The sequence below is a fragment of the Sinocyclocheilus anshuiensis genome, unplaced genomic scaffold (assembly GCF_001515605.1).
Source record: "Sinocyclocheilus anshuiensis isolate Anshui unplaced genomic scaffold, SAMN03320099.WGS_v1.1 scaffold454, whole genome shotgun sequence".
Classification (NCBI taxonomy): Eukaryota; Metazoa; Chordata; class Actinopteri; order Cypriniformes; family Cyprinidae; genus Sinocyclocheilus; species Sinocyclocheilus anshuiensis.
Genome location: NW_015548217.1, coordinates 1,676,322 through 1,691,978, shown reverse-complemented (window position 1 = coordinate 1,691,978; position 15,657 = coordinate 1,676,322). Strand labels below are relative to the sequence as shown.

The 15,657-nt window shown below is 35.1% G+C and overlaps 2 protein-coding genes across 7 annotated transcripts in view; one reads left to right on the top strand and one right to left on the bottom strand.

Annotated features, from left to right (window-relative positions):
* Positions 1-3,315: 3,315 nt before the first annotated feature.
* dhrs7cb (dehydrogenase/reductase (SDR family) member 7Cb) lies at positions 3,316-11,209 on the bottom strand. The gene is made up of 7 exons (XM_016440800.1): positions 11,074-11,209; positions 9,415-9,571; positions 7,989-8,101; positions 6,772-6,982; positions 6,593-6,685; positions 4,990-5,151; positions 3,316-3,992 (listed from the first exon to the last, which is right to left on the bottom strand). Exons 2-7 carry the CDS (start codon positions 9,569-9,571, stop codon positions 3,781-3,783), a joined length of 948 nt encoding a protein of 315 aa, XP_016296286.1. The 5' UTR covers positions 11,074-11,209; the 3' UTR covers positions 3,316-3,780.
* A 1,839-nt stretch (positions 11,210-13,048) lies between these two features.
* mprip (myosin phosphatase Rho interacting protein) overlaps positions 13,049-15,657 on the top strand; it is a 64,945-nt gene continuing 62,336 nt past the window's right edge. For 5 of the 6 annotated variants that reach the window (XM_016440857.1, XM_016440856.1, XM_016440859.1 and 2 more), the window contains exon 1: positions 13,049-13,944. In XM_016440857.1, the coding sequence (XP_016296343.1) occupies positions 13,822-13,944 (123 nt within the window). In that variant the 5' untranslated portion in view covers positions 13,049-13,821. The remainder of the gene's footprint in view (positions 13,945-15,657) is intronic. The other variant, XM_016440855.1, reaches the window with a different exon arrangement.

The window sequence follows — 15,657 nt, the reverse complement described above, 5'->3', positions numbered from 1 at the left end:
AATTATATAAAATTTAAATTATATATATAGGCGAAAAAATTATATATAATAAAATACATTATATATATTAAATTATATATAATAAAATGCATTTTTTATTTTTGTTTTTTTAATAGGTTTTTACCGGGTGTTTTATCCCATGACTCAGTTTGAAATCAGTCATTTCAAAGCAAAGGCATTAAGATTCCTTATAATGGCTCATTTTTTATTGGAGAAGTTTAACTTTAATTAAACAATAATAGACAAAAATATTAATATTCCGTGTTGCTACAAAATGCAAAGTGCTACAGCTTTCAAAATGTTTTTTAATTAAATGCTTTTGAATAAAATATTGACTAAAACACACTATGTAATATGGTTTCATTTTACTAATACATTTTTTAAATCAAATGTTGTATCCATTAAAATGACTTAATGTTAATTACCATTAACATTACTTACATTAACATATATTTTTATGATATCATTAGCAAAATGTAATAAATTGTTGTTTAAATCCTCATTTTTATGTAATTTTGAGTTTATGGCGTTGCATTATCATGGCAACAAAGTTGTAAAATTATAATTTACACAAAAAAAAGAGTTACCATGTCTATTGTTTATGTCATGCACATACACTTTGTTACAATGTGAAACTATATTAATGTTTATTTTAAAAAGTGTTTCTCTGGAACACAGTTTTTTTTTTTTTTTAAGAGGAGGGACAAATGCATTCTTGTGGTATTCAACATTATGCCTCAAATGCATGTATTATGCTTATGAATCCTAGGCCTGTGAACCCAACAGAGATGTTTTTTCATTCAGCGGTACAGACTTCATACAACTACCACTGCTTTACAGACTACAGCCCAAGATCCAGTTCACATAAGTGCCACAAATACATTTTTGTCACTTTTCAGCCACGTTCTGAGGCGAATGTTGCTTATATTTGAGGTGCTGGTAAATGAGCATGATTCATTCAGCTGTCAGTATGAAAGCAGGGTCAGATCCCCGTGGGGGCGAGTGACCCGTCGGATAAAGACTCGCGGAGGCCAGCTGGACTTTAACTCGGTGTCAAGGACCCTTCTCATGCTGGCATTAACATAACAACATAACAGACTGTATTCATTAGGATCCGTGTTTGTGTGAGTGACGTGTGCGCCGTCAGGCGTCTCTTCACCTCGCTCGCTTTCAGCGTTTGCCTTCAGCGTTCCTGCAGGATTACAGCCTGTGCCGTTCAAAATGCTGCGGGATTTAATGAGCCCAGCTGTAGATTACTCATCTTTAACAATGTCTGCTCACAGCGCTGGTGCATAGAAACACACACACACACACACATCATTATTTGTAACCACTCACTCACTGCAGGAACTGGATAAAGCCTATAGGGGGCAAGTTGTCACGCCTCTTTCTCCAGTGACTATTTCCCCAGATAAGAGGGAAAGTTCTGGCAAGGTTCTTTTAAAGGGATAGTTCATTACTCACCCTCATGTCGTTCCAAACCTGTATGACCTTTGTTCATCTTCGGAACACAAATTAAGATATTTCTGATGAAATCTGCATCACACGCATGTGTCTTGGTGCTCTCGTGAACGTGCGTCAAAGACTGACACGGAAGAGAAAAATTATTGAATAAAGTCGTTATTTTTGTATTCTTTGTGCACAAAAAGTATTCTCGTAGCTTCATAAAATTACGGTTGAACCACTGATGTTACATGGTCTATTTTAAAAATGACCTTACTACGTTTCTGGGCCTTGAACGTGGTAGTTACCTTGCTGTCTATGGGAGGGTCAGAAAGCTCTCGGATTTCATCAAAAATATCTTCTTTTGTGTTCCAAAGATGAACGAAGGTCTTACGGGTTTGGAACAACACGAGGGTGAGTAATTAATGACAGAATTGTCATTTTTGGGTGAACTATCCCTTTAAAATTAGAATAAACCCAAAAGAAGCACACACACGTTAGCACAAAAACATTATTTACACATTGTCCGTGAACATTTTTCTGAAACATTTTAGTTGGAGGTTCTTCTAACTAGATGTTTGTGTAATTTTTTCAATGTTATATAACATTTAGGGAACAAAGTCAAATTTCCATTACAAAAATTGTTAAAATTGAAGAAAAAAAAAAAAATTATCAAATGGAGTTTTCACTTGCCGTTTGAATAACCAATAAATAAAGAAATAAATTATTTAAAGGTTACAAAAACTTTCGGTAACACTTTAGTATAGGAAACCCAATTCTCACTATTAACTAGTTGCTTATTAGCATGCCTATTATTACAGTTTTTTTTTTTTACTAGCTGCTTACACACATTTTCAAAACCTTGCCTCTTTTTTCTTTTTTTTCAAAACTTTACACACAAATCCAAGAATTGCACACACAAAATGCAAAATGCCTCACATCTCTTGCAAAATGAAGCACTTCATTCAATTTATATATTTATATATATAATTTATTAAAGCACATATTCTGCATGACCATATTCTACATAGCAAATTAGGAGTGTATTGAGGCAAAACTCATAGTTAAATCATGGTTTGTTAATATCAAGAATTGAACATGGAGAAAAAAAAATGACCAATTTTTTTTTGTGCAATGTTTTAATAATTTTATTTTCACCCCAAAAAAACGTTATTTACATGTTTATTTGTAATATTCCACGAACATTGACATTATTAGAGCGTTATTTAAAATTTCCTAAAACTTTTCTGACCACATTCTACTAACTTTTTCACCTAAAATTTAATGTTCTTTAAATCTTTATTTTTAATATTTTAAGAACGTTTTTTTTTCTGAACGTTCATCAAGTACAAATAACATGTTTTTGTGTTTACAATATCTCTCACGTGCGACAATAACATATGAACACTAGTTTAATTATAGAACAGACATGTATTAAATGTATTATTCATATGCTTTATGAAAGCCTGACTCTGTGAATATCAGCAAGCCTCATCAAGCACATGTTTGTACTGTGTGTCTCTATTGTTTCCTGGTGTGTGTCAGTCATCAGTGTGTGTTTGGCTTGTGCTTACTGCCATCTTCAGGTGCAACAGTGCTGCTGTTTCATCACTAGGTGCCACTAGGTGCTGATACTGAGCAGCTTTATATGTGATCTCTACATACTTGATGCATTGAAGAAAAAAGACAGAAAACACAACAAGCATTTAAATGGTACTATTTAGTTAATCTGGTTCTTAAGTTAAATGGATGAAGAATAATCCTTTTTGAGTTTTTTTTTGCTTCCATATAATGTCTTGTTTCAGACTAGTGGAAATAAAACATCCAAAATGCACATTTAAGAGTTTATTTTATTGCGCTTTGTCTATTTGCATCTGTATATTTCAATTCTTTAAAGAGTTTTTTTCTCTTACATTCAGTTTTATTCCTATCTATATACTGAATGGAGGCTTTTCCTGAGGGGCTTGTTCATATATCATTCACACGGATTTATACAACATGTTATTCCTATAAATATGGTGAAAATGTCTTTGTTTTCTGTCTGTTGACAGTATTTTCTGATGTATGGAGTGATAAAAAGAGAAATCCAAAACCCCCTCTGGAGAAAACCAATAATGTGTCAACAAATTTCTGATTTCTGTTCTGGAAATGTATACAAATGAGTGCATACTTCATTTAGACAATGCCTCATTTGCATATTTAAACATACCATTCCAGAAAACTTTTAATAGAAAGCAGTTGTACTGGGATTAATCAACTGGGGAAGTGTGATATCTATTGTTTAATACACTTGTAGTGTTTCGCCTCGATCCTGTAGCAGTTCAAAGCTGTCTCTCTTTATTTCAGCTGCTCGGCCATGGCTCCGTCCTTCACGCCAGCGGCCACTACAGCGAAGAAGAAGCTGGGCAGCAGCGAGCGGATGTAGAGGGCGACCCACGGCACGGGATGGGCGAGAAGAACCTCTCGATTCTGCCGGTTCACCGTCCTCACGATCTCGTGGGCCAGACTGCTGGGACTCACGCCGTGAGTGTTCAGCTTACTAGAGATGTCTGGAACAAAACTGGAGTCAGTGGATCTGCTCCAAAACCTGAAGAGCAGCCCTTGCTATTTATTGCCTACATAGGCAGCTGCCTTCTAAGGAACCTTATTAGAGACCGATTTGGAACGATCTACATATACAACTAGTCTGTGCTTCATACAAATAGAACAGAGTCTGACTTTAGCAGCTGCTAATCTAAAAATATGATACTCTAATAAGCATAGAAAGACAGTAATACTGGGTTAATTACTACCAGCTCATTTGTAATTAGATTGAACTGTGTTTTAATCAATCCTATGAGAAATGAATCAAATATATTTATAATCAAATCCTCAAAGGTCATTTTGATAGATTAGTTTAGTTTAATGTTTTCCAGGCTGTTGATTGGTCAAAACGTGCCAAAATGTAAAAAAAAAAAAAAAAAAACTGAACACCAACTAAATAAAATAAAAACATTTCATAGATTTTATGTATTTTTTTCTGTATGTAAATATTGTATTTATATACATACAATATATATATATATATATATATATTGTATGTCATATATATTGTAAGTCATCTGAACATCATTTTTGTGCCACTTTGTACCACTTTAACTGCTCGATTGAGTGACATTTTCTTCATTTTAATATATATATTTTTTTATATGTAATCTAATATATTTATGTATTTCATGCATACTTCAATAAACATTTATGAATCATACTTCTGTCAAAACCAAGCCTATTCCTACCCAATCTGGCAACACTCTATAGTGCACCTATGATGCCTTAAAGTCCTGTCTACACAGGCAGGTTTCTCACTAGGTTTCTGGATCAGAGCAAAGGTGTGACACCGATAGAGACTAGAAGGTGTGTGATGCAATTAGTGTAGCACGGACAGCAGGAACCAGATGTATCTGAGGGTGTATGTCAGCATTTTTACTGTACACAATGAACAAGTAGCTACACTAATACTTTGATAATTGAGCGTTGCTGTGACTCAGTGCCAGTCGGGTTACTCACAGGCCCAGAGGCGGTTGGTGGACGGCGTTTGGGAGGGAGCGCCGTTCTCTGCTACTGCGCTAATGAAGGTGTGGCTGATGGTGCTGACGGAGATCCCGTACTCCTCCACCTCTGCTCTCAGACAGTCAAAGAACGCCTGGACTGCATGCTTGGACGCGGCATCTGAAAACACATCAGATGCAAAGTAGTGCATATTTAATTAACTAATACCTTATTTGCGTATTTTGCTCAATTTGAATGGGTGCCGTCAGAATGAGAGTCCACACAGCTGATAAAAACATCACAATAATCCACACCACTCCATCTATTAACGTCTTGAGAAGACAAAAGTTGCATATTTGTAAGAAACAAATCCATCATTAAGATGTTTTTAACTTCAAACCGTTGCTTCAAGCTAAAATATGATATAATCATATAATCCATAATCTATAACAACGCTTCCTCCAGTGAAAAAGTGACAATCTCCTGTTGTCTCTCAAATCAAAATCCACCCACATATTTCTTCAGAACTGTTTTGGCTTGTAAACGGTGCTTGATCTGTGCAGATTTCTCTCCTGATTCAGACCAGATTACCTTTTCACTGGATGAAGCGTTATTATTGATTATAGACTCGTATTTTAGTTAAAAACGTCTTTTTTGCTTTACAAGACATTAACTGATGGACTGGAGTGGTGTGGATTACTTGTGGATTATTGTGATGTTTTTATCAGCTGTTTGAACTCTCATTCTGATGGCACCCATTCACTGCAGAGGATCCATTGCTGAGCAAGTGATGGAAGTGACTCTTACAGCATGTTCGGAATGGTAGAGCCAGTTTCCCTTGGATGCTGTTGACCAGCACAAACTGACCCGTCCGTCTCGTGATCATTAACGGAAGAACGCCTGCAACAAAAACAAGCAGCGCTTTAACATTCTTTCTGCCAATAAACCATCGGCATGTTCCTCGCTGTGTTTCTGCAGCCGTCTACCTTTGGCCAGCGTTATGGGCCCGAAGTAGTTGACGTCCATGACGGTTTTGTCCATCTCCAGAGAGAGATTCTGCACCGGTGCTTTGACCTTCATGCTGCTGTTGCATATCAGCACATCCACACAGCCGTAACACTCTCCGATCTCTGTGATCACATCCGAAATGTTCTCCATATCGCTGAAGTCCAGCAGCACTAGCTTGGGTGTGAAAGTCTGAAACAGGAAGTATAGATAGTAGGAAACCAGATGCCACATTAATGCTTGAACATACTTTTAGAATTATTTTGGAGGTCAGTATTGTGTGTGTGTGTGTGTGTGTGTGTACACCTAACCCTATATATATATATATATATATATATATATATATATATACATTATAAATTGCAATTTTAAATATAATCAGATAGTAATCAGTTATTTTTAATTATTACTAATAATAATATACAATATTACTGCTGAGCAGAAGAGTTCATTGTATTTTAGATATGTTTACTGGAGAAAATGATTTTCAATGGAAGAAGAAAAATTTGAATTGTTTTGGTGCACTATTTTTTTTAAGCATCATAGAATGTTGTAGTATGGCACCCATTCACTGCAGAGGATCCATTGCTGAGCAAGTGATGGAAGTGACTCTTACAGCATGTTCGGAATGGTAGAGCCAGTTTCCCTTGGATGCTGTTGACCAGCACAAACTGACCCGTCCGTCTCGTGATCATTAACGGAAGAACGCCTGCAACAAAAACAAGCAGCGCTTTAACATTCTTTCTGCCAATAAACCATCGGCATGTTCCTCGCTGTGTTTCTGCAGCCGTCTACCTTTGGCCAGCGTTATGGGCCCGAAGTAGTTGACGTCCATGACGGTTTTGTCCATCTCCAGAGAGAGATTCTGCACCGGTGCTTTGACCTTCATGCTGCTGTTGCATATCAGCACATCCACACAGCCGTAACACTCTCCGATCTCTGTGATCACATCCGAAATGTTCTCCATATCGCTGAAGTCCAGCAGCACTAGCTTGGGTGTGAAAGTCTGAAACAGGAAGTATAGATAGTAGGAAACCAGATGCCACATTAATGCTTGAACATACTTTTAGAATTATTTTGGAGGTCAGTATTGTGTGTGTGTGTGTGTGTGTGTGTACACCTAACCCTATATATATATATATATATATATATATATATATATATATACATTATAAATTGCAATTTTAAATATAATCAGATAGTAATCAGTTATTTTTAATTATTACTAATAATAATATACAATATTACTGCTGAGCAGAAGAGTTCATTGTATTTTAGATATGTTTACTGGAGAAAATGATTTTCAATGGAAGAAGAAAAATTTGAATTGTTTTGGTGCACTATTTTTTTTAAGCATCATAGAATGTTGTAGTATATATTTTATACAGTACCATACAATTTTTTTTTTTGGGGGGGGGGGTTAAAGATTAGTTTAATATTTTCCAAGCCACTGATTGTTCAAAATTTTAAATAAATAAATGTAAGTCTTTAAAACTAAAGTTGAGATTAAAATATTTTAAAACAAATATCTTATGCAGTTTTGCCTCTCAAGTAACTTTATTTAGTTTTAAAGGTATTTTTACTGGAGAAAAATGATGTTCTGATGCGTAATAAAGTGTTCTTTGATCATATTAGTACAGAGTGCTTTAAATAATTAACGTCTTTATACACTGCAGCCATAATTTAATAGGTTTTTGCTTTTTAATAGCATTTAAAAATGCAACATTTCTCATGGCAGTATGATTTACGGCAAAATAAATGAAGTCAACATGTTTGAAACAGCAGAGGACCAGTATTTTAAGAGACTTGTGGAAATTCGTCTGTCAGGAGGAAATCCTGCCATTGTTCATGACAGAGGAAGAAACGCTGACAGAGACACACAGACACGGCCTGAACTACGAAAATCCTGAAAGTGAAGAGAGCGAGTGATCACAGTGAACATGAGATAGGCTTGCTGATGGTGTCTGTCTTACTTTGGGACTGTAGGTCTAATAATGTGGTTCAATACTCACTTTACTGGGGTCTGATCCACTGCACAGAGAATCATACAGAGATTCAAGCTTATCCCAGCTCGGCCCGCTCAAAACCAGCCTCGCGCCGCCTTCATGAAACAGTCTGGCACATTCTGACAAACAGGCAGAGACAGGATCAGAGGATGACAATACTGGAGAAATGCCTTCTCAGTGGAGGATACATGCAATGCAAATCAAGTTTGGCCAATATGGAACACTAATACAGTGTCATAAAAAAATATATAAGATATTAAGATATTATGTCGTTTTCTGAAAAATGTTTTCAAATCGAGTTTTTACTGAAAACACAAAAAATATCTGCCACTGAGGTCAGAAAAATAAACTTCATTTAAAGTGAAATTTATGAAAGCTTGCTTCTGCCATACACTCTCAGAAAAAAAGATACAAAAGTTGTCACTGGGGTGGCACCTTTTCAAAAGGCACAACTTTGTACCTAAAGAGTCCATATTGGTACCTTAAAGGTACATATTAGTACCTAAAAGGTACAAAAGTGTACCTTTTGAAAAGGTCCCGCCCCAGTGACAGCTTTTGTACCTTTTTTTTCTGAGAGATAGGATAAAAATGGAAAAGGTAATTGTGCCTTTTAATTTCAAAACTAACGTAACAGACGTTTTTTCCTGTTTTTTTTTTTAGAATTGAGATAAGTAAACTCAGAATTGCAAGATATAAACGTAGAATTGAGATGTATATACTTGCAAATTTAAAAAAATAAGTCTAAACTGTGAGATAAAAAGTTTTTTTTTTTTTACCTGTGCTGGAAATGGGGTTCCAGTGAAAACTAGCTTATTTTTCTGACCTTATTGAAAGATAATATTTTCATTTTTAAAGCTTGAATTCACTTTATTTTAATAAATTTTTCAGAAAGCAATACTTAATATCTTTTGCTATTTTGATTAAATGTATCTTGATTTAAGAATGTTTAGATATTTGTACTGGAAAACAAGACAAAAGTAAAAAATATCATTTTAGCTGTGTACAATAGCGGAATTGTAAAATGTAAATTTATAAAAATGTAATAATTACACATGGCAGCATGATTTTGACAATAAACTATTGTTTAAAAAATAAATCAATAAAAAAAGGGCGGGCCATCATAAAATATTCTTATAAAACATAAAAAGAATTTATATGGTTCCATGAAGAATCTCCAATATCCATGGAACCATTTCACTGCTCTAGATTCTTCTAAGAAAAATGGTTCTTAAGAAGTGACCACTGAAAGGTTCTTCAGGGAACCAAAACTGGTTCTTCTATGGCATCACTGCAAAAACTTCCTTTTGGAACCTTTATTTTTGAGAGTGTCGTATTGGAACTAAAAAATGAGTGGAAGCCAAGTTTTATACTGGCTGGCTTTGTTTAATTTTGTGGTGAAGTAGTAAGTAATAGACCACTAATGAAGCATTACCACTTCCCATTCCGGACACGGCGTCTGTGATCACCACAACTTTGTTCCGCACCATGGACTTGGACATGAAGCGCATGACCTCATTGTAAACATAGTAAACTCCAGCGAAAACCACGATCAGCAGCGGCAGCACCATAACCGATGGGACACCCATCATCTGAAAACCAAGAAAAATAGAGTTCATTTCATAACTAAAATAAAACCTTTGCATGTGAGCTTACAAGAAATGATCCTTCATTACTTTCTAAACTGGAGACATATGAAAGATGCGATGAACACTTCCTGTTACACTGTGACAGATGCTACAGTATCATTGTTTTACAAGTCAATATTTTTGGCTTGACTACATTTAAATGAATAGTTCACCCAAAAATGAAATTTATTCATGACGTTTCAAGCTTGTATGACTTCCCTGCACAAGAGAAGATGTTAAACAGAATGTTAGTGACTGACAGCCTTGATTACCACTGACTTTCTTTGAATCTTTTGTCCGTATAAAGGGAGTTAATGATGAGGTTTTTCATTTTAGGGTGAACTATCTCTTAAAGGAAGAGTTCATCCCAAAAAAAAAAAATAATAATAATCTGAAAATGTGCACACCCTCAGGTCGTCCAAGATGTAGATGAGTTTGTTTCTTCATCAGATTTGTAGAAATGTAGCATTGCATCATTTGCTCACCAATGGATCCTCTGCAGTGAATGGGTGCCGTCAGAATGAGAGTCCAAACAGCTGATAAAAACATCACAATAATCCACAAGTAATCCACACCACTCCAGTCCATCAGTTAACGTTTTGTGAAGCCAAAAGCTACGTGTTTATAAGAAACAAATCCATCAACACGTTCCTCTCACATCAAAGTCCACCCACATATTTGTTCAGAGCTGTTTAGGACTGTTTTGGCTTGTAAACGGTGCTTGATCTGTGCAGATTTCTCTCCTGATTCAGACCAGACCATTTTTTCACTGGAGGAAGTGTTATTATGGATTATGGACTTGTTTTTAGTAAAAAGTCTTGATGGATTTGTTTCTTACAAACGCAACTGTTGTCTTCTCAAGACATTAACTGATGGACTGGATTGATGTGGATTACTTGTGGATTATTGTGATGTTTTTATCAGCTGTTTGGACTCTCATTCTGACGGCACCCATTCACTGCAGAGGATCTGTTGGTGAGCAAGTAACGCAATGCTACATTTCTCCAAATCTGAAGAAGAAACAAACTCATCTACATTTTGGAAAGCCTGAGGGTGAGCACATTTTCAGTAAATGTTTATTTGTGTGCGAACTATTTGTTTAACAAATGCTGATCAGCTGTATACAGTAATGTGTGTCACTAGTTCCATAAAAGTGTGGCTGAGGACAAGATCTATAAATAGCCAAGCTCTCGCCACTGACACTGGACACACAAGAAGCACATATTTGGACATACATGAAGAGAATAGATGTGCCTCTCTCACTGTTACTGGATTCAATGATTTAACCAACAACCATTCTGTTGCTTTTTATCAAAGCATTTCCAAGTCCAACACAAGCAACAGTGTCACAGATAGATTAACGCCTGACCAGCACTGATATATAGTGCCAATCAACAGCACACACACACACACACACTAACCTACATGCAGGCGACCATAATCTGTTTTATTTTCAGTGTACTTACAGTGTGTGTAAAGAGTTAAGCCAGCCTTCAGTGGAAATGTGTGTTGTTGTCCGGTCAGGAAAGCAGACTGAAGCCTGCCGTCCTCCCTGTTCATCCAGCCGCAGTACTCGTCTGGATCACGGCTCTTTTAATAGCATGTGGCTGAGCGACTGAGCTCATGCATGTTGTGAATACTATCTCAGGCATGTAGAGAGGCATTCAAGGGTACCTTGAGGTTCTTTCTATATTGCATTGTATAAAATTATATATTTTAAGATGTCTGTTAAAATGTAATTATACATTCAAGTTTTGAGTAATATTAATTAACTACATATACTTAGGGTTTGGTTTAGGGTTAGTTGCATGTAATGCATAAGGCTGTTATTAATACAGTAAGTACATGTAACGTAATGTGTACAGTGTAAAATAAAGTTTTTTATTGATAGTGCATATGTAGAATATTGTTAAAATGCACCATTTTTATTGATTTTTTTAAATGTTATTTTATTGATAGTACATACGTAAAATATTGTTAAAATGCACAATTTTTATAATTTTTTATAGATTTTTACATTTTATTTTATCGATAGTGCATATGTAAAATATTGTTAAAATGTACAGATTTTATATATTTTTATAGATTTTTAAAATACATTTTATTGATAGTGCATATGTAAAATATTGTTAAAATGTACAGATTTTATATATTTTTATAGATTTTAACATTTATTTTATTGATAGTGCATATGTAAAATATTGTTAAAATGTACAGATTTGATATATTTTTATAGATTTTTAAAATTTATTTTATTGATAGTGCATATGTAAAATATTGTTAAAATGTACAGATTTTATATATTTTTATAGATTTTTAACATTTATTTTATTGATAGTGCATATGTAAAATATTGTTAAAATGTACAGATTTTATATATTTTTATAGATTTTTAACATTTATTTTATTGATAGTGCATATGTAAAATATTGTTAAAATGTACAGATTTTATATATTTTTATAGATTTTTAAAATGTATTTCATTGATAGTGCATATGTAAAATATTGTTAAAATGTACAGATTTTATATATTTTTATAGATTTTTAAAATGTATTTCATTGATAGTGCATATGTAAAATATTGTTAAAATGTACAGATTTTATATATTTTTATAGATTTTTAAAATTTATTTTATTGATAGTGCATATGTAAAATATTGTTAAAATGCACCATTATTTATGCAATTACACTGAAAAATAAATGGTCCAGAAACAATTTTCACTCAGAATTTACAAGTAAAGTTATTCACAAAGAAACAGCAAATAACATTGAATTTAAACATGAAATTTTAAAAAGTTTTTCTTATAAAGCTTTTATTTATTTTATTTTATTTTACAGTGCACATAAGCAGTTTAACATATTACGAGATACATTTTTGGGTCACCTGTTTATAAGACCTACTGGATTACACAATAAATTAAGCATATTTATTTTTCAAAAGATTATCAAGTGCCATATGAACGCAAAACACTTAACTCAGCAAAAATCGAATTATATTAAACTAAATTAAAAAAGGAAACCGAGAAAATAATTAAAGTTCACTTTATTGAATTCTTGAGACAAGACTCTGTTGTTATGGATTCAGTTAATGAACGAATCAAAAATTTCATAACAAGCAATATCCCACAAAATAAGCAACATCCTTTCAAACATTAGTATATTGTATAGAAGCGAATGATGTTAATGTGTGATCGCAAAGATTAAACAGTTTGTTTTGGAATTGCTTGTAAAAAGGTTTTGTCTCTTATGCATATAGAAAATAACAAGAAAGCATTGAGAAAGGTTTACATATTTATTTGCATTATTTGACAACTGCATTATTATTATTATATATATATATTTTTTTTTACCCCAGATGCCATTTTTAATTTATAGGCTACTTCTTTTGTTCTGAATTGTGCACATGTTCACTAGTGTCCACAGGGTGGACATCTCCGGGACCGTCCTGCTCTCGCACTCCGAACTCTCGCGAGAGAAAATGAAATTCCAGCAGCAAATCTGCGAGCTCGCGACCTCCCTCCATTGGGAAAGCTCGAGCGCGACTGAGGGGAGAGAAAACAGCCCCTCGTTAGCCTGGAAAAGCTTCGAAACGACGCGTTTATCGCAGCTCACGGAGCCGTGAGGTTCGAGCTAAGACATGCACGGTACCGGCGGAGGATACCATGTCAGGTTCGCCGAACATTGGGATTTTTAACGCTCCGCTAAACGAGCAAGAGGCTTCATTAGCGAGCTAACTGACGCAGTGAAGTGCGTGAAAACTTACAGCCTGAGAGAGAATTTGCCTTTGGGATTGAAAACCAGGATACCGCATCAGCGTTTTTTTCCTAATTCCATCGCTTCCTAGAAAGTCCAGCTTCGTTTGACCAGAGGAACACGTGAAATAATCGCTTTGTTTACCGCTTGCACAATTCCAGCATTGATTCGCTCAGAAATGAGATTAGAGAGTCGCTTTGTGAGGCCATGAACTCAAGCACATCAGCCAAAACACTGAGCAGGCCTGTTAATTAGAGATCTGCTTAACTTATATAAACTACTCGCATTCTGACTAGTTCGGCTGCTGCAAAGGAGATTCGAGGAGTAACTAAAGCTGCTGTTACCGGCCATGTTTTGCATGACGACCGCGTCAAGAATCGGATGAAAGCGCGTCGGGATTATTGCTGTCTGTCTTCTGTTCGTTGCTGGGATTTGAGACGCGCACAAATAGAGGACTAAGATGTCTAGTGCAAAGGAAAACACGTGTAGGAAATTTCAAGCGAACATCTTCAACAAAAGCAAATGTCAGAACTGCTTCAAGCCTCGAGAGCTGCATCTGCTGACGGACCAGGATCTCAATCAGGTATGAACGGCTCGTTACAGTCAGTTTGCTCTGTAGTGACTTATTGATTGTAGACAGTGAAGCTGACAATGGATTTCCATTAGCTGACAGCGCTTTATCGATCAGTTTGGTGACCACTAATCAGCCTTTTAGACTCATTTTGTTTAGAAAGGGTTTGTCTTGTTAACTTTAAACTGGTGTCATAGGGTTTTGACGAGGCTTTTTACATTGTTTTAGTGGCGCATGCAGGTACTTCTAAATTTTTTAAAGGGGTCATATGATGCGATTTCATCCTCGTTTATAATGGGTTTTAATGTTGTCTCATCGCTCCGGCCGGGACACGGCATCAACAGTATGTGAGGGGCGTAACATTTCCGTCTCACGCTTGAGGTATTTGGCCAATCACAGCACACCTCGCTTTTCAGACGCTGAGCTTTGTAAAAATCGACGCGTTTCAGAAAGGCGGGGCTTAGAGGAGAAACAATAATATACAGTATGTGGAAAATAATGTGTTTTTTTAACTTTAAACCGCATAAACACATTTCATTACACCAAATACACAAAATAATGTTCTTTTTAGCAACATCATATGACCCCTTTAATGATTCTTCACGGATGTTTGTGACTGATCTAATGTATTTACTGTGTATGTGTTTTCAGTTGTGCTAAAGTGCTTGGAACGCTGTATTGACCAATCAGAAGTCAGCAGAAGTCTACTCCTGATTTCTGATTGGTCAAAACCGCGTTCCAGCCTTTCTGTAGTCTCTGTCGCTGCTCAGCTTCAATCACATAATTTTTTTTCTTCTTTTCGTTCTTTTATGTTCTAGTGGAAGTATGGCAATTAATTTGTTTAATAAAATGAGGTTTAATGAAATGTGTGTTACGAATATTTATATATGTAGTAACCCTTAAAATAAGCCTGTATTTAATTAATCGAAGTTGAATCACTGTTGAAATGATTTTGTTTCAGTTTGTGCAAACATTGTTTCAATGTTTTTTTTTCGTATAGATCTTGATAAAATTTCAGAATTGATTTAGAAGTATTTTGTTAGACGTTTACAACCATTGAGCACTAAATGTTGTTTCAGTGTTGTTACAACAACTAAAATTGTTTCAATAATATTTTGACATTTAGAGGTCAGTCACAATTCAGCTAACTATATTTACAATATGGTTACTAGGGCTGTGTATCACCAGCAACGTCACGATACGATACGTATCACGATACAGGACTGCACTGAATTTCACCAAAGCAGAATTTAGTAAAACTGCACCAAGAGCTTGTAACACTCCAAAGAGAAAGGAAAAATTGAAATCGCATCATATGACCCCTTTAAACCCATAAATAATAATGTACTAGTTCTAATAAATTTATATTGTAATGTACTCATACTAATATATTTTAAAAATCATCTTTACATTGCTGGTTGGTTATCATTGCACAAATTAACACAATTTCTACATTTAAAAAAATAAAAATTAGAAGAGTTCTAAACTAGAATCTTCACTGTATCTCACGCACACATGATTTTAGTCACTCACACAGATCACGTTGCGCGCGTGCACAGACATTCAGTAACACAAACGTTTTAGCGCTGCCCCGCAATTTTATCAATAAAATAGCTTAATCGCTCAAGAGTTACATTATCTTTGTCAACAAGGAGCTGGTAACATCATCGTTTCTAAAGGAATTAAAGCCACAGCTTCACTGTTAATAGAGAAACACGGCAAAAC